We start from the raw sequence: 24,510 nt of genomic DNA, 5'->3' as shown, positions 1-24,510 counted from the left end.
TCAAGTATTGTCGCTCATTTGAAATTATTTACTTTTTTTGCTTTCAGTGTTGAAATATCACAATTAATAATAAAATGACAAGTTCTACTGCAATTATTCACAATATTTTGAGCATTTTTTTTTAATTCCTTGTTGATTGCATATTTTTATCCAAAATTTCCCATGACAAAATGCTGCAAAATATTTTTATGTTATTATATTCTTATTATTATAAGAATTACATCTATTTAGACAGAATTCACTGTTTCCCTTTCCAAAAATTAGTTTCTATATATGTTGAGCATTTTCTGTGTATTTCCTTTGATAAATAAGTATCCTCTGCATCAATTTTTAAGCATGCCATCAGATAGGTAAAAGTCACAAGATTTAGTTATTTAATAGCACATGTTAATATGCATAAATACATTCTTTGGAAGAGACATTTTGAGAAGACAGATTCTTGTGTCCATTTAATTTATGGGAAGTAAGTTTTTTTGGGTTTTTTACATAGGCATAACCACTTATCAAAGCCCAGAGACCATTCAAGAATAAGGGTTAAGAGTGTACAGTAGTCAATTGGACAATATAGTAATCGTTAGTAATCGAAATTTGGTAAATTTGTACACTTAAGTGAAATGGCTCATCAGGAACTTGTTTACGTTAGACTTGAAGACAACCATATTTTAGTCAGCTGGAAAGCAGGAAAACAAAAGACCACTCCATAGGCATGCAGTTCTAAGAAAGAAGCTTTGTTCATGGAATCTACGTTTAGGTTTAGGCACAGATAAAGAGTGGGGGGAATTATTGATAGTGTTTTCAGTTAGATGAGTGTTTCTTGTGAAAGTTTGGCGAGGGAGGACCATAGATTGAAGCTCAGTTGAGCACTTGCCATGAAAATAATGATAAAGCAGAGACAAACTCGCAACATCTCTTCTGTGAGATAGAGGTTGCAGAGAAGAGAAAAGGATATCGGCTACGAGGCTACGAAGTCTATTTTGAACTCAAGGCTGGATGTCAAGGCAGGATGTCCTTTCTAGCAGCTCCTGCCCAGATGCGGCAACAGTACTCCATCCTTGGACGTACCTGGCTCTTATATAGATAGAGAATAGCATCAGCAGTGAGAAATCTACTGAATTGATACAAGGATTCCACCATTTTTCCAGCGGCATTGGCAACAGATTTGATGTACATGTTCCATTTAAGATCAGGAGTAAAGGTCAAGCCCAAAAGCTTGTCAAAACTTGAGGCTTCCCCAAGACAAGAGTCATTCATTTCAATTGATGCCAGATGGGGATCAGAACGTTGATGATGTAAAGATAGAAGCTTGGTTTTAGATGCATTAAAAGTAACCAGCCACTCCTTTCCTCATTGTACCACGTGCTCAAGATCAGAGGAGAGAGAATCAGAGAGAACTTGGTCATTTACGGTTTTAGATGTGGTACCATAGATGGTAGTGTCATCAGCATAAATGTCTACGAATGATGTAAGGATGTGATTTGGAAGATCATTAATGTAGATCAGGAAAAGAGTTGAGCCCAGGATGGACCCCTGAGGGACTCCAGCATTAATACTGTGAGCTTCTGATTTTTGCCCATCAACTACTACTCTTATGAACCTATCAGAGAGAAATGATTTAATAATTGAGAAAAATTCCAGTTATACCATAGTTGGAGATCTTGTGAAGTAAACCTTTATGCCATACACTATCAAAGGCCTTTGATATGTCAAGAGCAATTGCCCTAGAAAGGTAGCCTCCGTCAAGAGATTTACTAATCCTATGAGATATAACTGTAAGCACATCTGCTGTAGATCTAGCAGAATGGAAACTATATTGTGTGTCACTAAGGTTATTTTTGCTGAGATGGTTGATTACTTCTGTATTTAACACAGATTCCAGCAACTTACTCATGACGCACAGGAGACTTATTGGTCTGTACTGAGAGGGGGATGAGTGATCACCTGAATTCTTAAATGCAGGGCATACTGATGAGATTTTCCATGGTGATGGGACAATTCTCCTTAAGACAACATTTAAACAGTTTTGCAAGGATGGGCGCTAGTTCTGGTTGAAGTTTTTTTATTATTATGATTGGAATACCGTCAGGGCCGGTTGCTTTACTGGAATCAAGGTTTTTGATTAGCTTGGCAACATCGCGTTCTGATATTTGTATATCACATAGCGTGTTTTCTGATACAGGAGGAAATATTGGGGGTTGGCAGCCTTGGTAGAATTAGCTGCAAAGTTCTTGACAAAGAGTTTGGCTTTGTTTGATGCTGACAAGATTACCTCAGGTCCATTGATGATAGTTGGGATAGAGCACACGCTTCTGTTCAGGATTTTGTTTGCTATTTGCCAAAACTGGTGGGAACCAAGCCGCTGCTCACCTACTTTGGACTTGACGGACTGAGCATACAACTCTCTTGCGTTCTTTATTCCTTTCTTACAATGGTTGCTGGCTGCTCTGAAAGCGGCTTTAGTCTCCATACAGCTATTACGTTGGAAGCAATGGAAAAAGTGATTTCTGTGTGCAATGGCAGCAGCACATTCTGAAGAGAACCATGGCTGGTTGTTAGGTTTTTGCTGGAACTTTTTCGAGGGTATGAAACGGTCTATACCTACAATTAACCATTCATTCAGGTCTGATACTATAGAGGACACATCCTTTTTAAACATGGAACACAGAGATAGATCTGATATAAATGTACAGAAGTTATCCCAGTCACACATAGTGTATCGATATACTGTACAATGGAGAGGTACGTCTGAGGACTTATTACATTTCATTTTTATCTTAATTGATACAACAGAGTGGTCGGAAGATCCAAGAGGAGACAGAACGGAAACTGAACATAGTTCAGGGCATGTTGTGAGAAAAAGGTCTAGGAGACTCTCATACTGGCCATCAGTGTCAGGCACATGGGTGGGTTCATGAACAATCTGAGTGAAGTTATAAGCAATGGAGAAATCATGACAGAACCTGCCCTCATCATCGGTCTTGTTTGAGTGAGTCAACCATTCCACATTGTGAACATTGAAGTCTCCACATACGTGAATGCTAGCTGAAGGATAAAGCAGATAGGATGTGGTCAATTTTATCAGATATGCTTTTAAAGATAGTAACTCCGCTGTTGTGGGGGCGATAGAGAGTAAATATAAATGCAGTCGTGTGAGCTAATGCAACCCGGAAGCACATATAGGGTAAGTTAGGATCTTCTCTGGAGATGTCCCTATCACATGGAAAGCCATCTTTAATATAGGCACATATTCCATGCCCATGGGAGTCAGATTTAGAAGTTAAGTTAGAGTATCTTTTTATTACAAACTCATCTAGGGAAATAGTCCATCCAATGCCAGTTTCGCTTAGAAACAAAAGGTCTGGTTTAATCTCCTGCAATTGAAGGTTAAAACGTAGACCCCTGATGTTTGAGAAGGAGACATGGTAGTGAGGGTCTATGTTGGAAGTTGGGGATCCGGGTTTAATCATGTATTTTTTCTTGAAACTTGTCATGATGGAGTTTTGAAATTTGTGGACTAGGTCGTCAGACTTGCTTAGAGCAGGACAGAGAGGGGAAACTAAGAGAGAAAAAGAAAAGAATTTTTTTATTTTGTAGAACATGATAAGGTAAAGCCATAACAATTACCCACTAATATGGCATCGAAAGGCCCTACCAGAAGCTACAGCATGGTCCAGAATCCATTCACTAAATTCACTAAACTCAGTATTTTGCACCTGCTGATAGGGCAGCCTCCTTAGTGGTTAATCCAAGGTTCGGGTCCCTGACTATCAGGCGGATAACGTCAGCTCAGATAAAACGTTTACCTCCAGCACCCTTACTAGTGACATGGCTACATGGATAGACATAGAAACAGAAAATTTCTGACACCTCTGCCAACTGTTCATGCAAAATACTGCCAACCTAGAATACAACTTTTTCTTCTCTCTTTGTCAGAAAAATCACTCATTAAAAATGAGGACTGAGTTATATATAAAAATATGTTTTTAGCCTAAATTGGTATTTGTTTATATAGATTAGCAATGGCCACTGTATTTTTCACATTTTTTGTCACATGTGTTTCACATATTCTTCCTTCTCATCTTTAATCAATCAAAATACAAATTAAACAGTAACACATCAATCAAACTAATAGGTTAAGTTTGCAAATTTAATGATGAAAATAAAATACTATTTGAAACTTGTGCATGACAGACCAATGAAAACACCATTTCAAATTTGTATGTGACAGACCTATGAAAATACTATTTCAAATTTGTATGTGACAGACCTATGAAAATACTATTTCAAACTTATGCATGGCAAACTAATTAACATGCTATTTTAAACTTAAGCATTACAGACTTGCTACCTCAAACTTGAGCATGGCAGGCTGATCAAAATGCTACTTCAAGCCTCCGCATGGTAAATCATTGAAAATGTTACTTTAAACATAATTGTAACACCAAAGGAACTGGCAGTTGTTAAATAACTTTAAAACACTTGAGTCAATCCAACATAAAATTAAGGTGCATGTTAAGGTGTATTGTGAAAATGAATGCATAAAGTTTGATCGACTCCTAAGATGGAGTTCTGCTATCACGTCTGGGGAGGTACTGTTTGAGGTACTCTTTCTTACTTTGACAAAATACAAAACTGACTTTGAAATCTAGTGGGAATGCTCTCTTCTCATCCCTAAAGCCTCTTTTACACAGAAGAGATCATGCTGGCCTCATGGAAGGTGCTAAACTGAGCTCCAATCTCAGGTCTCTACTTGTAAAATAGTTATAATAAGAACTTGTCTAACTATAACAACAGCAAGTAACTTTCTCTTTTCTCTCTCAGTACCAAAAATAAAACAAAACTTCCCTGAACAAAAGTTTTTTACTAGAATATCAAACAAGATACCACGTAGCTGCTTCCCTATGAACTGCAGCAGGCTCATCTTCATGTCTAATGTAAATGAATACTTGTTAAGCCATCCTCTTGGATAATCAATTCCTCTTGAGTAATATTCTGCCTATTCCACCCATTGTTTCCAATTGTCTAATGGTAGCAATCATCATCCAACTGACAATCTTTTTTTAACCTGTAACCTCAAGTGCCCCCCCCAATGATTCATTGGAGAAAGAAAAAAAAAGAAACAAACTTTTTTTATTCATACAGATGTGAAGATGAATCGACAAATAAAACTTTATAAAAAGATTTAATTATTGATTAGTTTTAAAAATATCTACTTATACATTTTTTTTTAGAATAAATGAGAAATTGATTTTCCTTTTTCTTTCTGTGAATCATTTAATCCGAAACTACTTCTCATTGCTTGTGACCTGCTCAGACATATTTTGCATGTTTTGGTCAAATGAAATATAAAAAAATAAAACTAGATAAAGGCAGCTTCCTTGTATCCTCATGTTTCAGAATGTTTAATCGACAACCAACAATGTCAGGTGGGACCACTGCAATCTCCACCGCTGCCTGCCAAATTGAAAACTGACCCATTGTGGGCCAGCAGCAGCACGACTACCACCACCACCAGCACCATCAGCACAACCACCACCTTCATCACTACTACTACAACCAACAGCAACAACAACAACAGCAGCAACAGTATGAGCAGCAGTGGCGGCACTCCAAACAGTACAGTCGTCAGTAGTTATCCCACATCCATGTTCGAAATAGCAGCCATGACCTCTGAAATTGACACTCTTGATGTGACCAGTAAAGTTAAAGAGGTTCTGCAATTTCATAATTTAGGGCAGAGGCTTTTTGGAGAAGCCGTTCTTGGCCTGTCGCAAGGTTCAGTCAGTGAGCTTCTCTCAAAACCCAAACCGTGGCAAATGCTCAGTATCAAAGGGAGGGAACCGTTTATCAAGATGCACATCTGGTTGGCTGATCCTCACAATATTGAGCGTCTTAAATGCTACCAGAATGAGTTGAAAGGTAGGTCCGTGCTGCGTGTATTGGGCGTGCCTCCTCCTACTCCTACTCCTACCTCTTACCACCCTACTCCTTTCTCCCTTTTTCCATATGCTAAAGCTGTATCATCCTTGCTGCTGACAATGGAGTCGGTTTTCTTTTATTAACAATGCTCGTAATCAGTTCATTGGCTAACTGATATTTGAGCTCTTGTTCTTGTCTCAACTACTTTCCTCTCCAATCAACAAATTTGATCCCTGCTTTCGCTTGTTTGGAAAATTAATTTTATTTTGACCAAATTAATGCAAATTTCAAATCATTCTGAAAACTGCAAACTATTTTGAATATTTGATATAAAAAATGTTGTATTTAATTATGTGTTAATATTTAACATTCAAAGACTTCATAAATATTTGAAGTTTTAAGAACTCCCTAAATAAGGAGAATGGTATCATCTGTTTTTCCTACAAGAAGAATGAGAACTTAGATCTCATAAGATTTGCTAACTCAATTAATTTGCTAAACTAGCACTCACTGTAAATCTTTTATTAGCAAACTTTTTTCTATATTTAATACTTATTGCAATTTTATTTTCTGTTAATCCTTATACTTGGTTACAATTCTTAGAAACACAAAAACTTATTAAATTTTATTTAACATATGTGAGTTACTATACAGCATTGACACACCAGTTGTCGTTAGATCACCAAAGTTAAGCAATATTGAACCTGGCCAGTACTAGATTAGTAACCATTTGGAAATACCAGGCGCCATATGTAGGAGAAGATTGACACTTCCGGTAGCTCCTGCATCCATCCTGGCTTCCAGCTGTCTCAACCCTATCTTTCCATTGGATCAGGCTGTTTAGTACGAGAGAGTGAAGCTGGCTCTGCACAAACCAGCTTCAGTTGAAATAAACTCTCAGCGCATGTATGATGATCAGATAGTCTTCGTCGTTTTGATGGACAAACATTAAGTGACTATGCCAGTTTTAAAATCCGTTTCTTATGTTTAAAAAATTTTTAGATGAGAATTGATTATTTGGATTAATCAGACTATTGTTCCTGTAGACTCATAGCACAGCAGATAAAATTTTCAGTAATAATCAATTCTAATTGACAGTTTTCTGGAAATTAATGGTTCAATCCTCAATATCAGCTATACTAAAAATATAATTAAATCGAAACAAACTTATGAAAATAAAAAGTAGTCAAGTGCAACAAGCCATGTAAAGAAACAAGTGGAAACTGTTTACATCCACATACAGTTTTGATGTTTAAACATAGATATAGCACTTGTCACATCCTCCTTGGGCAGGTTGTTCCATAGAGCAGAAGCACAGACAGAATGCTACTATTAAGGAGAAATATCTTTTGTACAGAGACCATGACTTGGTGCTGGGATGAAAAATCCCTCAAAAGGTAAATTTACAATTAAGAATTACTTAAGACTTCTACTGGATTATGGTTGGCCGAATGGTAGCAATATACCTGTGTCTATTAAATAATTCCTGAGTTAGATAAGTTGTCTGAAGAAGGTTAGGAGGTTATATTGACTCAAACGTTGTAAGAATAACATCTAAAATGAGAACAGTAGTTCAAATAATCTGTTTATCTTATATCGATTGGCATCCATATTGGAGGGGTGCATAGAAAAAAAATTATTTAGGTTACAGATCTTTTTGTAAGATATCCTTTATAGCCTCTGGATGTCAGCAAAATTTTAGATAATAAAACATTAAAACATAATGATTTTTAGGTATTTCCTTCATACTTTATCTCAAGAATGAAAAAAAGAAGTTAAATCCCAGAAGTTGGAACAGATGCAACTGTGTAAGACATCCATTTCTTTCAACAATGTTTCATCATTAAAAAAATGTTGACTTTTAAAAAACAATCTACAATAATATCTTTAAAGTAAAAAATTTAAATTAATCATCATTAACATTAATTAAACGTATCTACTGTACATTTATGACTAAAACGTCATTAATGATTCTACAGTTCTGAATTTTTTAGATGAGGCTTGATTATTTATATTATTTGGATTCTTCAGACTCCTGTTCTCATCTTGAGTGTTATTTGTACAACGTTTGGGTCAATGTAACCTGTGACCTTCTTCGACTGAATACAATTGCGAATTACTTAAGATTTTTACCCAAGTATGACTGATGGAATGATGGCAGACTACACTCGTGGATTAAACAAAGAGTTCTGCTCAAAAATTCTGTGCAGATTCCCTGAATTCGACATAAATATTTCCGAGTTCAACAGGATACATCTGAAGAGGGTCTGAGGTTACATCAGTCAAAACATGAAAATCTTAAGATGAGAACAATAGTCTGAAGAATCCAAATAATATGAATAATCTCTAATGATATTTAATCATAATAATTTCCAAGGATAATGTCATTTAGAATAGAAATGTAATTTTTGTGCTAAAGAAGTCGTAAATATCAAATTCTAGGATAATTACAAGTGATATCATTAAATTTAGTAAAAGAAAACTAAACGTTAAATGTTTTCTGATGGCAAATTTGATAAATTTTTCAATCTTTTATATTCACAGTGATTCAACCAATGTAATTCCCAACCTCTTCAGGTGCAGCTTTTCTACTTTGGCTACCTTCTATTCTAATTTGATAATCTATATGTTAAACATAGGAACTTCTATAGAATATAAAACTGAACCCTTTTTTTATCCATGAGGGAACAAGAATAATCTACCCTCATGCAAACAGCAAAAATGAATTGCATAGTGTAAAGAAAAAGGGGCAAAACAAAAATGAAAGTTAAGTCTCAGAATAAATATAGTTGGTTTCTAAAGAAAAAAAAATACTTATGTTCCTAATGTGTGATTTTATTTAATTTTCATCAGTTTGCTAGTTAATCAAAATCAATTCATATTTTTTAAATATCTTTTTCAAACATTCAATTATATTATAAATATTCAAAACAAAATTTTCTCTGGCAAATTTCCCCAAGTTTATTATTATTATTATTTATTTATTTTCTTTTTATAAAAAAACATGCTTGTTGAATCTTTGACAGAATATTTGCCATCGTATAGCAAAGTTGGTAGACTTGCTTATTTATTGATACAAGAACAAGAGCAGAAATAAAATGAGTTTTTGGGGTTGAGGTTTGATAAAAGCCTTCCATGTACTAACTGCTTATTGTATTTCTATTTAATCATGTCAGCAGACAAGCAATCCAGATGGTGGACGACAAACCAACAACAACATTTTTGCTTTGTTTTTTTTTTTTCTCTTTTTTTTTCACTAACCTTTCTGGAATTATATATGTAAGTGTGTGTGTTTGAAAATAAAATATATAAATGCATATATCTGGGAAAAAAAAATAATAATAATAAAATATAGAGAAAAAAATGTAATACTACTATTTTGTTCTTTTCAGAATTTTGTGAAGAGTCAAAATTAGAAAATGTTATTATGCAAATGAACATACATATATATATTTATATATATATATATATATATATATATATATATATATATATATATATCTTACAAATAATGATAACAAGCCATGTCCTTATTCCAAATTTTGCCAAAATCCATTGCATGATTTTGATTCTAGAAAATCGCTAAAATTTAAGGCTAAAGAAATTGAATCTTACTTCATTGTGTCTAATGATTATAGATCAGATTCGATAGAAATCTTTTATATTTTCAAATGGCAAGTGGGCCCATATTATGTCCCTAAAAACTTTTTAAAATACTCCAAGAAAACTGACATTTTGGAAATATTATTTGTGTTTAATCATAAAAATTTTACAAGATTTTATACAAAAGACTATTACCTTCTCTTTCATCTCCTTTCAGTAAAACTGAATTGAATTAAATATAGCCTATATTACTTACCCTTAAGCTTAGTATCATTATTCAAAACTTCATAATGATTAGTCAGTTAGTTTAAGAGTGAAAAAAGTTCAAGCATGTCTTCAATTCTCCTAGAAACAAGTGTTAACTTTTCTTTGCTTCGAAACTGACAATAAATCATAGTATGATACAACTTTGAGCTGTAAATTTATTCATGTATTAGCAGCCCCCCCCCCCTCACAAAAAAGTAAACTCTGGTTGTTGTTGGTGGCCATTGCCATCCCTGAACAATTGCGGACACTGGCAATTAGTGATGGTTTGGGCGATAACATGCAGGTACTGTTTAAATTTAAAAAAAGCAATTAAGGAAATGCGTAAATCAGTTTGAATTACTAAAAGTATGAAAAATGGTTCATTAGAAGAAGAATAATGGAATAAAAACAAGTTTTAGATTATCATTATATATGAACTGTTTAGAATCATTGAAATCAGTGGTAGTAGTGGGGGTCCAGAGGAGTCAGTCAATTCAACTTTTTGTAAAAGTTTGATTTTTGGTACCAGGTTAGAGCTTAGGGTCTAAGTAATAATTTTAGTCCGAGTGGACAACGATCAGGTTGTGCCTTCATACATTTCCGTCATTTTACAAAATGGCTGCCAACCAAATCTAATTAATGTTGATATCTTGGAAACTATTCAACCTAGAAACGTAAATTAGACTTTAATAGTCAAAGAATCCAATAAGACCATTTTTGACTATATTAGAGTATTTCATTGTCCATAAATGGTAAATTACAGGACAAAATTTATAGTACAATGTAACAGAATTATGCATGTTAACAATTGAACAATTCTGTAAAATAACTTGAATATAAGCTGAACAGTCTATTTTCATTGTTCTTAGTGATATTTTATTGATTAGGTAAGTGCAAAAAAATCATTACTTATTCTCACTACAACCATGGCCATTTAGTTTGGACACTTGCATAACTGTGATCACTAAGGCAGTCTTTTTGTATTTGCATGATGAGCAGTGTTTTGTGCATGTGCATTTTACATCTAGATTAAACACATCCCTAGCAAGGGGCAATGTGGTCCATATGGGAACCAATTGGTCACCTTTTTTCATCCATCCATCATTGCTTGGACTTGGGACTAGTGTCAGTGACTTGTGTACTGTAGTCCAGATGCTCGCCTGATAGACACTCCTTTTGAGATGTTGTTCCAGTGCATTACATGTAGGAGGTATTCTTTCTACACCCTGAGTCCTTTGACAGAAATCTCTCATTTGAACAAGGTCAACATTGGTATCATCAGTAATAGGTTCGCCAGAGTACATTTTGCAAACAAAGTAACTCACAACCTCACTCTTTCATTGATATGGTGAAAGTTGCACAGAAGTATTACAACATCTGTGTCGCCAGTATAGACCATTCCCAGTGATGACTGTTGGAGGGCATGAAGATGTACCAGGACATGCGTATCTGCCTCTTCGTGATTACATAGTCCCATGGGCGGTCCATTCCCTGCATTGAGGACCAGCTCATTAGAAGTCATATAAACCTGTTTATATCTTGGATCATGTTTGTACAATGCTTGTTGATAGGAATGAAAGGAGATCTTTTTTTATTTTTGGCATCAGACAAAAAGTTTTGCCAATTTCCAGCCACTTTGGCAGTACCAGATACTCGTTTTTCTCTTGTGTTAGTTTTGATTGACATTGAGCGATACTGATCCCATACAATAGGCACTCTCGTTGCTCTTTTTAACTCATATTGCCCAAGAGGGCAAAATACTTTGGTTAAATATTCATCAAATGTTTTTCCTTGGACAGTTGTGCACGGAAGAGAATGGATCAGTGCGCTGTCATCAATAACGACGACCCCATAATAATCTGGTGTGACGTGCTTCATATCTGCGGGTAGTCCAGTACATGCACTTGCACACAAATAAATCTGATTTGTTACAGGTGTTGATAAACCTTTCAGAAGTGCTGGAGATGATGGGGTGGATTCATGATGGAAAAATTCCTCCAAATTTTCACCCATATCACCCTATCAACCATAATGAATGCTTGTCCATACAGATCTGCATGTTATTCCAAGAGCTTCACTTTCTTCTGAACTTTTGTCCTTTTTTGAGTTTTCTCCGTATGGAACAGCAGAAATTTGTTTTTCTTGATTGGAGCTTCCAGCACATTCTTCCAAAAGTAGTTATACTGCTTTTTTTCCTCTTGATTCTAAGACATGGACAAATGTGGCAGCAGAATTGTCAACACAAACTTTATTGTCTAATGTAACTAGATCTGCATTTCTCTCTTCAAATGGATTCCCTCTGCTTTGCAGCACATTCATGAGATTTGTGGCATGACACCTAAATCAGATGTATTCCCTTCCTCATGGTGAGAGAGTCCTTGATCTCCGTCATCATGTACATCAGTGAATTGCTGTAAAACACGGCTAATTTCTGGACCAGTTGCAATCCAGCATTCAAGCATTTCAGGATTCTCTGTGATCCCTATCACTCCTCTAACTCCTTTCACACGATCAATCAGAATGGAAGAGTAACGATGTTTACTTCGATTTATTATCCAATGACCTGCTTCAAACTCCTCTTGAATGCTAGATAGAAAACTTTCAATGTCTCTGATGAATATGGAAACCCACCTTGCATAATTCTGATGAATATGGAAACCCACCTTGCATAATTCTGATGATCAAGTGCAAAGAACAAAACCACAAGTTTTTTTTAGATTATCCACCATAATTTTGAACTTTCGCTGCCTGTGAGATCTAATAAACATAAAGATTAATTGTTCGTACTTGTGAATGATTAACCAGAACTGTACTGTTGGTTTCTCTTTGCAAGCTACAGAGAACCAGTCGTCGAAGCTCATTTCATTTCTGCCGCCCTCATAGGCTCGTTTCAGTAAACTATCAAGCACTACTTGCATACCGTGTTCTCATTGGATCATTTGCACTCAAATAAGATGTTGCTGCAGCTACTGCTAAGGCAATGCCAGGAAATCTCCCATAGTTGCCCACAAAGCCATTTCAACATGGAGCCCTCCCAATATCACCAAAAAACTATCTTCTCCAAAGAATTCAGGAAAAGTCTATTGCATTTTCTTGGCAATATCGAAGTGTGGCTGGTCCACTACCATGATTGGGATTTGCTGTGAGGAACTCGGTTGTTTTTTTGATTAGGTACATTCCATGTCGAATCATTTTTGTGTAGCTGCTTTATACTGAAATAGTGGTTGCATCGTTTCAATACATTTCTCTCAACATCTGATCGAGAAGCATGATATGCAGACCACATAATTGAAGGATAAGTTGCATATTTTCATAATCGATTTGCATTTTTTCATAATCGATTTGCATATTTTCCTGAACCATTTTCATCCAGGCCTTTTCATGTTGTTCCTTCTTGTCAAATAACGACATAGACTGTGGCTGCACGTCTTTAACAGGGGTTTGAGTGACAAGATTCCAATTCATAGGCAGAACAAATGTGTACAGAGAAGGCAGCATTGGTCCCTTGATTGATGTTAGTCAATTGAAGTTGATTTCCATAGGTTATTATTCTAGCTCTGGATTTTCTACTTAGGGAAACTGAAACATTGAGATACTTGTTCCATGGAAAGAGGATGTAGCTGTTCTGGATGTTGGATTGTGATCTAGATTGTCAAGTGCTGCAACCGTAAAAATCTTATGACGCAGATTGCTAGGGCAGACTATATAAGCATTGGCATGCACTCTTCCAGCAGTAGCTTGTGCATAGCCAATTTCAGTAGTAAGCACTCTTTTATATGACACACTCAGACAATATCAATGTAACAGTTCTACCAGCTTCTTACTCCTTGTCTGGGAATGCAATTGTGAAGACAAAAACACTGCAAGAGGAGGTTCACATCTATGATTTGCAGGAAGAGAAGTGATGTTCAACATGGTCAATTGACTCACGGAGAGAACTAGCCTGGAATTGTCTTTCATAGGAGATGATTTAGGACCATGAAACAGTTGACGAAAGAAATATTTTAGCCTTATTGGAACAGCAGATTCCGCACAACCTTCAGGAAACAACCTCTTGAAATTGAAAGCAGTATCATGACCCAAAACTGCTTCACGTAAAATTGATGCTGCCATTAGTAAAGTATGAGAGATGATAACATTAACATGAAAACTAATTTTAATACTTACTAGATCTCCTTCTGCAAGTCGTGCTACAATTCGAAGATAAAAATCTTCTCCCAGTGAAACTGCTTTTTCATGGATGTCATCGGTGAGGAAAAGTTTTTGGATGAATGGTCACCTTTCCTTGTTGTTTCATTACAGAAGAGACATAACTTTCGATTAGTTTCTGTGTTAGATTTTCTTCCTCGTTTGCGATGAGGTTGCAAGCCACTGGAGTAACCGTGTTCTTGCCCACTCAAGTGCTAATGTCTTGTACAACTGAGGGCATATTTTATGTCAGGATGCTCGATTTGCTTGCATACTTGTTTCATCTGGAAGTTCCAAGTTTGGGTGAGGTGCGGCATTAACATCTCGGAATTGATTTACAAAGCTGATAATATCTTTGTATGCTTCCGCTTCACGTATACGAACTGGGTTTTCAAGAGGACAGACAAGTTCCTGGTTTATTTTTTTTTTTGACAGAGGATGCACGACTCCCATTTCATCGCCTGATCCATCACGGAAAGCAAAGAAAATATATGTAAGTATTGTTATGAGTCGGATGCTCCAGTTTGAGATTATTAATGACATATCTATGGTCAACCGTCACAGTATATAATTAGCACCCATAACCAGTATACATGAACATAAACACAAGATGAGAATCTAACTGTATTATAACGCATGTTGTGTAATTTGCTTTTTTAAGACAAAAAAAACTCTAATGTAGTCAAAAATGATTTATAGAATTCCTTGACTTTGAAAACCTTGGTATATACACCAAATTTACGTTTCTAGGTTGAAAAGATTTCGACGTTAATTAGATTTGGTTGGTGGGCATTTTGTAAAATGGCAGAAATGTATGAAGACGCAATCTGATTGTTGTCCACTCGGACTAAAATTATTACTTAGACCCTAAGCTTCAACCTGGTACCAAAAGTCAAACTTTTACAAAATGTCAAATTGAAAATGAAAATTTGCATAGGGTGGGAACACCACTAAAGCAGGCCTAGCTGTTTCTGTTTGTTCTTCAAGTATTCCTCTTCTTTTCAACTCTTCCACCAATAGTATTAAATTAAATTTCAGTTTTATTGTCGTCTCTTTTTAACATGTAAAACAAAACAATTATGACTTTTTTCACTGCATTTCTTTGAGTATTGTCATATTAAGAACAGCATTTGGAACAGACATCCTAAACTCCATATTAAGAAACCTCACATTAAAAACGGCGTTGTGCCTAATTTGCTTTGGTGAGGAAGCAAATAAATACATTAAGAACGTCTTTTGAAATAGACACCACCAACCTTCCCATTTTAGGACGTAAAGAACGGCTTTCAGAGTAGACAACTCCCTTTTTATTGAAAGGAGGGGGGGGTGAAGAAATAATTCCCTCAAATTTAACCATGATAATCGTTGTCAGCATACCCACCTGCAAATGCTAAAAAACAAAAATGTGGGGTGGCAGTGTCAATAGGAGAGAAGTAAATTTGTTTATCGTGCATGCATACAAACCTTGCACCCAGTGAATTACAGTGTGTAATACAGGCTTTTATATCTCTATAAGTACTTGTCTTCGCAAAATTTAAATGAGATTTTCTTAATTAGTATAGTCAAAAATCTTTAAAAGTAATCATTCTAAAGAAAATTGTGGAGGTTGACCTAATGCACAAGTTAACCTCCCCCCCCCTAAAAAAAAGTTAACGTGTGCTCAATCTCAAGAATCAGTCCAGAAAAGAAAATTAAAATACTCCACCAAATTCAATTCCTTATGTAATTTATTTTACGTTAAAACTGTAGCATAGGTAATTGGTGAAAAAAAATCAGTAATTGTGACTAAAACCAGGCCCCAACTTGCAAACACGCATGCAGGTCTGTCAATTGAGGTATAGAATCAAAAAATGGCAAATATCTAAATAGGTAATTTTACAGAATTTGACCTGGATTCTCGGGATTCATGGATCGGGCGTGACCGACAATTATTGGATTAAACCAAAAGCAGTAACAGACACAGAATTTCAAAACAAATAAACAATCTGAAAAAAAAAAAAAAATACACTAAAAAAATAATAAAAACCTACCATATAGTGACTAAATATAAATGTTTTAACTTTTTTAAGAATTTTTTTTAGCAAATTATTTATTAACAGAATACTTATTATTTATTTTTATTTTTTTACCGTTAATTGCTAGATGTAAATAGTTTGTTTTTTTTCAATATTTTTTATTTTATTTATTTATTTTTTTTTTGCTCAACAGAATTTTTGTTTTTGTTTTAGAAAAACTAAAAAATGTGTTTACGAAAATTGTAAATTGTTAGGTCAGCGAGCAAGAGAGAGCAGAAATAAATGTTGTTTTGTCTTCAAACCGAGAAAGAGAGAGTTAGGAAGAATATATACAGTGAGAGAATCCAGTAGATCGCGCAGGTTTAAATAAATTATATATAAATGAATTACCTCAAAAAAACGTATGTTTGTAAAAAATATAATTAATTACTGAAATAAAGGAACAAATCGAATGAGCAAGAAATTTACTCATAGAGCAAAAGTAATTATCTTTGCAACACCATGTTTGAATGATACATTAGCATTTGTTTAACATGCTAATACTGTTATTCCAGAATATAGGAATGGCCAGAGATCATCCAATCAGGAGTGGAATTATTCTGGGGGAGACTTTATTATTTTTGTAAAACAGAAAAGGGAAAGATTATGTTATGTTAATCAGTTTATGATCCAGTTTTGAAGTACAGAATACCTTCTGGAGATGACTGAGAGTAGTAGGACTACTTGCTATTTAAAGGGGAAAAATAGGAACTACTTCCTCTTAAGATGGTTGTGGTTGTGCTGATGTTTCTCCTAGGATGAAATGTAGAATTTTATTATAACAACTAAATATGTCTAAAATGGCATTCGAAAATTACATAAGATAGTGGCTAATAATCTAGACATAATAAATTTGTATGTGGCATCTGTTGTTGGAAACGTACGGTACTTTTATCTAGAGAGGAATTTCTGCAATCAAAATATTATATATGAAGATAAGTATTTATAATAGTTTGAATATTTACTTTTCTCTCAAATTTATTTCCCCTTAGAATCAATCCTTGAATCAATCTGAATTATATAAAAGAATTGTTTTTTATATTATCGCACACATCTTTATGTACATTGCTTTTTATTATGAAATGGAGAATACTGCATTTTATTTGCATAATAAATTTTTCTTATTTTGCCTTTTGAAGAAGTTCTTAACTGAATAAAAGTTTCCTTCCATTTTATCATGTATATATATATATATATATATATATATATATATAAGCAATCACATTTTTGTGACTTACATTTTTGTTAAAAAGAAACAAATTGGACATTTAAATTACAAAGTATATTAGTTTCTAATCTGCCTAGATCAATGAAAATATAAATGTGATCTACAAAGTGAATTGATATAATTGCATTCTTTCTTCTATAAACGGCAGAGAGGAAGTAAAAATATAAACCAGAAAGGATAGTAAAGAAAAACATAATAATGATGATGATGTGATTACCTCCCTTTGTCCAAGCTTGTTAATTGGATTTTTGGTGTTTATAATATTAACCAAATTTAGGCTCTGTTTTGAGTCAATTTAAGGTTGGTGCTTGGGAATTAGCTAACCAAAAGAGGTCATGATCCTGCTGACAAGGATGTGGGATACGCTACCAATACTCACAATAAAAAAAAAAGTTTTCCAAGTAACTAACTAACATTTCATTGCATGGCTGTAACTTTTTTCACCCTGATAAAAATTTGTGAAATTATTTTTATTTTATATTTTTCAAAATTTCTAATCTTGATTTGACTGTTCATTTTCAGTGGTTATATCATCTTTTGTGTGTGTGCTTTTCTTGTGTGTATATGTGTGTATATTGCATTTATTAAATAATAGTATTCTTTTTTTTCTTTGTTTCCGAATAGCTTTCCTTTTCTGAAAGAAAACCCTTAATAGTTTCTACAACATTCTTAGTTTCATCAGATTTGTTTTCTCTTTATCGTTTTTTGAAATAACCTTTTTTCCCCCTTTCTCTACAAGATATCTTAACAAAAGTTCTTGTTAAAATGTACTAGTTTTCAACATTTCGTTTAAACCACAAGATTCTCATGTTGATATTTTACTTCTTTACATATTTTAAAATCTATTTTGGTTAACTTTTGCAGTATTAGCAGTTCCTGTGTAAAAAGTACATTTTATTCAAATAAATACGATATCAAAAATATGAAGTGATATATGGTATAGTGATGAGAGGTGCAAACTATAAACTTGGCATGCCAGGTTCAAGTTCTGTTGGGATTACTGCATAATTTTCACTTGCGAATCTATCTACTCTTTTTCCAGCTATAAGTTGAATATTAGGGTTATGCTGACTTAGGAGAGGTAGATGTAGTAACAGATTGCATAAACCTTGCTTAGCTAATAGACTATTATTCAAGGAGATATCCATTGTCTCCTGAGATTGAAAGGAATCCAACAATCCAAAAAAAAAATTATTAGCACATAGATTTTCATAACACTATTATGCTTCTAAATTTATATTTAGATATCTGATTCTGAAGCAGCAAATTATTAAGTACAGAGGGCATGTGATGACATTTAAGGTCAGTAATCCTTGTCTGAGGATTGATAGATGATTGGTTAGATTAATTATGTGACATGGGAAAAGATTTGAAGTTAGATTTTAATTGTGAAGTTAGTGAAGAAACCTATAAATTAAAATTTTAATAAGGACACTTACATTCATCTGTGGAGGCTCCAGTCAGAAGCAACTCTTAGCAAAGGAAAGATAATCCATAATAAAGATGAATAATATATAGTTTAATATAAATTCCTACAAATTCTTTTTTTTTTTTTCTTGAAGACCTATTTCATTAAATAGTACAGATGACTTGTGTCTGCATATTTTTTCATTGATTCTTTTTAGATGCCTGATTAATGTTTGAGTTTCAGGCTGGAACTGGCAGGTAAACATTTAAAGTAAATGTTCTTAACTCACTATACACTCTCTGAGGATGTTGCCAGAAGGAACTGAACATACTACAGTACGCAATGAATGTAGTAAACATTTTAATGAAATGGTATTATTTATGTTTCTAACTGTTATGCATTTCACTTTCATAACATTTCAACATTTGTATTCTCTTCAAAAGTTTTTTGTTGTCTTCAATAACTTTAAACTAAATGGCTTTTGAAATGGATCCAAATGTAGTATATGTTCTACCCTTACTCAATAAAGAGAGAAATCTTTCTAGACTGGAGCAATTTTAATTTTTTGTTTCAATCAAGCATGCTCTTTTTGAGAAGCGGGACTTTCCCCATATTAAAAACTGACTTTGTGTTTAACTCTGCCCTTGTGAAGATGCATGTAAATAGGGACCTGAGATTGAATCCTTTAATCAATGGCAATAGACAGTTCGGGTTTTGCATTCCATGCCATTTAGCTATCAGTTGTTTTCAAAGTTCTTTCAACAGAAATTAGAATTTTATGGTAGAATTCACTCTTAAGCAAAACCTTTATCCATTTGACACTGTGCCTAGCAGGAAAGTCTAAAGTTTGAATTCAGTCTCTGGAGAAAAAGTTAACTGATGCACTTTAGATTCTCGGGTGGTTAAAAACATGACAAAAAGACAGTTGAAGAATGCCACAGAGTAGAATACTCAAAGCATTAAAATGTTAGCATCCAAGATGAGGAAAACAGTTAAAAACAGTTCAAAATACTCAAAAGCTAAGATGAGCTTTTTACTCACAGTATCACATGTCACTATTTAGTTGCCTCCTCACAAAACCAAGCACAAAGTCTGTTTTTAATGTAAGGAAAATACAATTCCTTCCAAAGAGGATTGGAACAAAAAATTGCCTCAGTCTAGAAAGAGTTCTCTTCTACTGGCTGAGGAAAGAAAAGATAAAGTGTAGTATCAAAACAGATACTACACTTTGTTTCTCGCCAAAACCATATGTTACTTTGACTATCTCTAAATAATATTTATTGATAAAGTTTTTATTTCATAAGATATGATAGTTAGCATATTATAATTTTGAAATAACAATATCTTAAATAGTATTATAATATTTATAAGTGATTTATTTAAAAAAAAAAAAAAAAGATATACTTAGTCATAATAAAAACGATGTAGCACTCTTCATGTTTTACCCTCTCCCCCTTTTTTTGCTGTGTTTTGGATTATTTATTAACATTTTCCTTTGTGTAGATGTGTATTTGAGTGTATGTGTGTGAATATTTTTTCCAGTTTTCTCAACCTGATATTTTCCTTTATTTTTGTTGAACAATAATTGTTCTGAACATTTACTAAAATGTTATTTATTTTTCAGCGTTCTTCATAACAGACTACTAAGCCAGTTTTATAACTCATTTTATTTATTTTCCTTTTTTATGATCAAACACATATTCCTTAGAAGCTAGTGATAGGATTTGGATTTTAAATTTGTAAATTTTAAATTTCTAATGAAATTCTTTATCCCATACTTTATTCTCTTGTTTCTTGATTATCTCTACTGAATTGTATAAGTACAATTATTAAAACTTTATTACCAAAAACCATCATTGTTTCCTTTTTATGTTAAAATTATTGTTTGTGTGTGTAGCTCTCTAACTTTAATTCCCTAATTAAAACAATTTATACAGCTCTTTGTATTTTTTTTATAAACTCAGACTACATTTTTTAATCTATATATTTATATTCTAAGAAAATATAAAAATGTTTAATATTAATGGATTTCCTTTCATAAAACAACGTATTATACATTTAATATGTCATTTTCTATTACTCTAAAAAATGCTGGATATTGTCACTAGTCAGTGCTGGGTTTTTGTGGCTTTCTTTCAAATGAAGGGATTTTATGTCAAAACCTACTGGAGATTTGTAATCCTTGATATGAAAAAACTAGATAGAGTATCTACAATTTTATTTCTTTGACTTTCGGTTTTGAAGTTTGTACAAAATTAAAAATAGTGACAATATACATACACAATATACTTCTACAATCGAAATCCTGTTTTTCTGTTAGTCTCACTTACAGATGATGAAAATCGCCAGATTATACCGAGCGAACAGAAGTCATTGACGAAAAAAATAAAAAGATAATAAATGAAACAAACAACCTACAGTAATAATTTCATAAATGTTACTGTTTTATTTATTTTTTTGCTAGCAACAACGGTGTTGTATTCTGTTTTTTGTTTTGTTTTTGTTTGTTTTTTGGTAATAAAAGTTTTGTTTCTTTGAATTAGTGAACAAATATATTTTTTGATTTGTTTGTGTATGGAAAGTTATTTTTTCTTTGAATTAAGGAAAAACTATTTTTTTTGTTTTTGTTTTAAGGAACAGACAACAAAATTTTTTTGGAGGGGGAATATATATATATTTTTTGTGAAATTGTTTTTCAATGAAATAGGTGTACATTTTTTTGGTATTTTTTACCAATTTTTTTGATTTTACCAATCCAAAAAAAGTTTGGAGTAGTTGACGATGGCAAAATTTTTTTTCTTTTTCTTTTTTTTAATGCATTTTTCTGCAAACATTTTTTTTTGCTGGAAATATTTTTTTTTTTTTTTTTTTTAATGCTTTTTTAATTTTGATTTTTAGTATTTTTCATTTATTGTGGCTTAGGCTTACACTGTTTTTGAGCAACTTGTTATTTCCTGAGGATAGGCTATTTCCTTAGTGATAGTTGATGAAGGAAAGCAGCCAACGACAACAAAGTAGGCTGAGAAAGATTGGTAGAGAATGTAGAAGGAATCAGGTAGCTTTCTGCAATATGATTTATGATAGACACAAAAGGATTCTTTCCAAATTTTTGTCTCCACATAAATTCACTCAAATAATTGTCAAGCAGATCACGGTTGATTCCACACTCTCTTTTATTCGGTTGTTTGGCCTCCTTCCACATTCTCTCCACATGATTTGTGGTAGCCCTAGTCGTAGGGTCCACAAAATTAAGGCTGTGGTTAACTGTAAGATGCTCGTACCCTTCAGATCCTACTTTGCAGTATGCTTTCCAGCAATCAGAGACTATTGTGGTCCTTGTCAGTATGTATTTCTTAATTATTAGAAAGAGGGTTTCCAATTTATGGTCTGGAACTGTGACAAGAAAACCCTCCTTCTCAGCAAGGTCATATCCTCTGAAGACCCAGAGCGGTTCGATGACCCTAACCCAACATTATGTTTCCATCTATTAAAGACAGACTCCTCAACTTCCAACTGTGTGCCCTGGGCCTCCGATCTGCTGAGGATTCCAAAGGAAATAATCTTGGCAAATATCCCTCCGCATTCTCGCCATAGGTTTTTGTGTATATAATATGCCCACAAATATATTAATCTTATAATTATAGGTAGCCAGAGATAGGACCTCTGGAAAAAGGTGGCATGGTGCAAGGAGGTCCAGTGTCTACACTAGCCATTATTGACCTCCACCCTAACCCGATCGGTTACGTTTTGTTGTTTCAAGATACACTTTCGATGACATTTTGTGAACCTCCTTTCTTCCGTTGCCAGCAGCTGGTTTTCCTGACAAAACACAAGGACCGTTTCTGGAGACTTACAAATAAATTCCAACCTAGACTTATTCATTTTCCATCTTTGTCACTTGTTGCTTGAAGTGCAATGATACTCTGCCCTTTCTTTTGTTTTTCTTTGAAGCACAATGAAACTTTTTCTTTTCTTTTCTTCCAATTTTTTGCCGTCTGCTTGCTTGCATCTCTATTTGCTCACTCTCTATAATCCGGCAATTTTCTTCATTTGCCAGGTGTTGCCAAGTGAGACTTATAGAAAAACGGGATTTAAACTGCAGAAGTGCCTATATTATACCACATTTATATATATTATATATAATATACATGAAATGTATATGCATACATATATAATTTCAATTCAGTACCATATTGCAACTGTACTAGTCGAATAAATATTATAAAGCTATACATTCTCTTAGTTTATGGCATTAGTTACTACAGAAAGCCTTTTCTTTTTCTGTCAATGAAAATGTTGAAGTTTTGTGTATTTTTTCCGAAATCTTTAATGAAAAGTCTTTAGGTAAGAAAATGTCAGGAAATATTAAGGGTTTCTATTAGTAATACTTTGAACAATAAGTACCAATTAGTGTGATAAAATGCATACATGTTTTCACATATTGCATTTCTCTTTCTCTACTGGTTAATCTTTTTAGAATAAGACTGTTCAATATTTAAAGTAATGGCATCTCTTGTTATCTAGGGATTGGGACCATGCATAAAATGGTGAAGATAATGATATAAGCTTTAGCAATATCTCTCTCTCTCTCTCTCTCTCTCTCTCTCTCTCTCTCTCTCTCTCTCTCTCTCTCTCTCTCTCTCTCTCTCTAGAAGAAGAAGAATCTAATCAAAAAGTTGTTTTGTATAAAAGATTTTTATGCCAAATATTTTAACTTCAGGAAAAATACTTTCAATTGGATATTTTAATGTAATGTTTCTTTTTCAAATGAATCGATATTATATATTATATTACAAAATTAAACTTTAATTAGATTAAAACATTTAATTTTATGAAGATAAAGCTTTCGGATACCTAACACGTTTTTTTATAACTGTTTTTGTTATTGCATTTTCTAACTTTGCATTTTATAGAAAATCTGAACAAATTTCTTTTACTTTTTTTATTTTTTATTTCTACTATAAAAACTATAAACTGGAATAAATTCATAGTTTATAGTTGTTTTTTTTTTCATTATCTTCTCTTAGATATATACAGTTTTTCATTTTTTTAATCATTTTAATCATAATGAAAATAATAGATAAATAAATAAAAAGCCACCCCAATTATTACCAAGGGTAAGGATCTAAGAAGTATGATGTTATATGGCAATGAGTGTTGGGCCCTATCTCCCTTGTCCAACTCCAGAGAAATGATGGGACAGTAATCAGGTGGATATGTAATATAAAGCCAGATCAAATCCAGAACATTAGGTCAATAGGGTTATTTGAGAAATTCACCATCCCAAAACTTGATGTCCTAATAAGGGCAAACCATCTTCACTGGTTGAGCATATTGAAAGAAGTGAGTATTTATTGAGACCTGACTGGACAGCAAAAAGAAAGCTGAACACCCATCAAACAAGACCATAAACATTGGTAAATGGAAATAGTTAATCCCCACAATCATGATTACTGGAGACTTAAAATATGGACAGATAGACAGTGTCAAATCTCTTGTTAAAGGGAACATAGACAATAAACCTGGATAGTGATTGAGTGTAGTGACCAGTGGTTTTGATGAAGTTACTGATTACCTTAATTCTGTTTCTGTAATAGAATGCAAGATAACCAAACAAATATGGTAGATGGAGAATAAATGTGAAAGGATTACAAGTAGAAGAAAAATATTTATTTCTGTGTCTATACTAATGACTATACTATTTTAGTTTTAATTTAATTTTTAAAAAATCTTTATTTCAAAATATATTATAAGAAATACTTTTCTCTATTTCAAATGAACGTTATTTATTTTAATGACAATTTTTTTAATTTACATTCATAATTAGTTATTGAATTAAGCAAAAATAATTCATATTTTATTATGAG

General features: G+C 33.4%; 1 protein-coding gene across 8 annotated transcripts in view; it reads left to right on the top strand.

Annotated features, from left to right (window-relative positions):
* The window catches only part of LOC145280019 (homeobox protein cut-like 1), a 971,332-nt gene that overhangs the window by 937,325 nt on the left and 9,497 nt on the right, over positions 1 to 24,510 (top strand). The window contains exon 19 of one of the 8 annotated variants that reach the window (XM_080131665.1): positions 5,395 to 5,916. The exons of the other annotated variants lie outside the window; for them this stretch is intronic. Coding sequence (XP_079987791.1) covers positions 5,395 to 5,916 — 522 coding nt within the window. The remainder of the gene's footprint in view (positions 1 to 5,394; positions 5,917 to 24,510) is intronic. 8 annotated transcript variants of the gene reach the window in all.

Source organism: Euprymna scolopes, chromosome 1, assembly GCF_053919585.1.
Source record: "Euprymna scolopes isolate OS-2025 chromosome 1, ASM5391958v1, whole genome shotgun sequence".
Lineage (NCBI taxonomy): Eukaryota > Metazoa > Mollusca > Cephalopoda > Sepiida > Sepiolidae > Euprymna > Euprymna scolopes.
This window is presented reverse-complemented; position numbering and strand designations above follow the sequence as displayed.